Here is a 2,285-nt window from a genome sequence, read left to right on the forward strand (position 1 = left end):
CTCTGGTGGAGTAGTGCGTAAGGCACTTGACTGCTAACCAGAAGGCTGGCAGTTCAAACCCACTAGCCACTCCTTGGAATGAAGGTTGGGCAATCTACTTCCATAGTGATAACTGCCATGGAAACCCAAGGAGGGATCACTATGAGGCAAATCCACTTGATGGCAATGAGTTATATATAAACAGTGGCTATCTCTCAGCAGTATGATTACATGTAATTTATGTTGTATTATTTACACTTTGACGCTGTTTCCAAACATTGAGAATAGTCATGAATTTATTTTGCAAACAGTAAAAAATATTATATTAAAATAAGAAGAGATTCTATAGAGAATTATTTAGCAAGATAAATCAGTGTGGCCCAGTAAGCCACTTTTAGCTCTAATTTCCTTGTCACATTTGAAAGAGCTGATGAATTAAATTCAAATTAAATTTGACTGTATTTTGGGCCGTAACAATCTTTTTTTTTTTTGCTTTTTGGTAATAGTTTTATTTATTTATTTAATTTTGCATTGTGATTCGGGTGAAAGTTCACAGAGCAACTTAGTTTACCTATAATAATTCTGTTTTTTTTGTGATACCTGACATCAAAACTAGATATATAATTTTATTGCAGCAACAAGCAGTTGTTTTAGAGAGATCTACACACATATACAGACTATATTTAAATTCATATAAAACAATATTTACATTTTTAAGTTACACTTTTGAAATTAGAAGATGAAGTACAGCTTGAGTTTTACAAAAAAGATAAGTACACATGACAAAAATAGTTACAAGTAAAAGGATATGTTCTTGATCCAACATACAGAAACACCTTCTTAATCTGACTGTCCAAATCATTAAAGTATGGATGATTCAGTGCCATTTTGCCATAAATTTGTTTGGCAGGATCATAGACTAATATTTTCGAGGGCAGATCCAAGCCATTTTTGTCCAAGTTTTTGACATGGGATGCTAGGCTTCCTGGTTTCCACTTGGGAAATGTATTCTGTAAAGATTCTACTTCTGGCCACATATCATTATTGGGGGTGCCTAAAGCTCTGAAAATCCTGAAGAGCTGATCAATTTCTGAATCCCTGTGGAAAAGTGGTTTCTTAGTTGCTAACTCTGCAAATATGGTGCCTGTACTCCAAATGTCAACTGGAGTCGAATAGCGAGCTGACCCCAGCAATACTTCTGGTGATCTATACAAGAGAGTTACTACCTCATGTTTATAAACTCTAATAGGTATTCCAAAAGCTCTGGCAAGCCCAAAATCGGTCAGTTTAATTGTTCTTTTGTCATCAATCAATAGATTTTGAGGTTTTAAGTCTCTGTGAAGAACTCTTCTAGAGTGACAAAACACAATTCCTTGTAGGATTTGGTACAAATAACTCTGGAAAAACAAAATATAAATTAGAAATTTAACAATCATAGCCAAATTCCTCAATAATCTTGAGGGTTATCTTGGGTTTGTTTTAAAGGCATTAAAAATCATAATATAGGGAAATAATTTGATTTCCAAAAACGATTTCAGGCCATTTAGACTAACAAGAACCACTTGGGGGTATAAAATATAATTGTATATAATATCATGATTATATAACCAAGACAAAGATAATCAAGTTATGGACATAGCTATATCCATGTGAACCCATTTAGTCATCTTTTATTTTTCACTTATTTTCTTATTCTTTTATTTATTTCTTGATCTTGACCCTAAGTCACAAGTTATTTTTCGGTATAGAAAGTTAATGGAAATTTGTTCTAGATCTGTATACCGACTCCATTTCTATCTTGAATAACAAACAACAAAACCTAAACCTATTGGCTTCAGTCAATTCTGATTCATGGCAATCCAATGTGATAGAGTTGAGTTTTCTTGGGTATAGTCTTAACAGAAACAGATTGTCAGGCCTTTCTTTCATGGTATCACTGTGTGGGTTCAAACTGGCAAGCAAACTGTCTGTGACACAAGGTTGATCTTTTCTACTTCCATCTTTCATTTGTATTTATATATTAATTTCCCCTAGAGAAACACTGGTCAGATTTAAAAAGAAATGGCAAAGAGGATATTAAAATGAATACAATGATCATAAAATGCTGTTAAGCAATTCAGAGGCAAACGTTTTATAAGAGCTTTGTTGCCAACGTATATGACATTTGAGGTAACATTGAAATAACATATACATAGTAACAGTGTTGACATAAAATAATACACAAAGCCAACCAGTTGGAACTGACTAGCCATTTACAAAAAAACAACGTAACACAAATTTACCAGTATTAGTTAGCTCAGGCACTA

At 33.3% G+C, this 2,285-nt stretch overlaps 1 protein-coding gene across 1 annotated transcript in view; it reads right to left on the reverse strand.

The window, feature by feature from the left end:
- Window positions 1-737: 737 nt before the first annotated feature.
- Window positions 738-2,285, reverse strand: part of LOC103206843 (cyclin-dependent kinase 1-like) — a 16,165-nt gene continuing 14,617 nt past the window's right edge. The window contains exon 3 of the mRNA XM_007952363.1: window positions 738-1,376. Coding sequence (XP_007950554.1) covers window positions 738-1,376 — 639 coding nt within the window. The remainder of the gene's footprint in view (window positions 1,377-2,285) is intronic.

The sequence above is a fragment of the Orycteropus afer genome, unplaced genomic scaffold (assembly GCF_000298275.1).
Source record: "Orycteropus afer afer isolate SDZICR_OR568_19922 unplaced genomic scaffold, OryAfe1.0 scaffold00012, whole genome shotgun sequence".
Taxonomy (NCBI): domain Eukaryota; kingdom Metazoa; phylum Chordata; class Mammalia; order Tubulidentata; family Orycteropodidae; genus Orycteropus; species Orycteropus afer.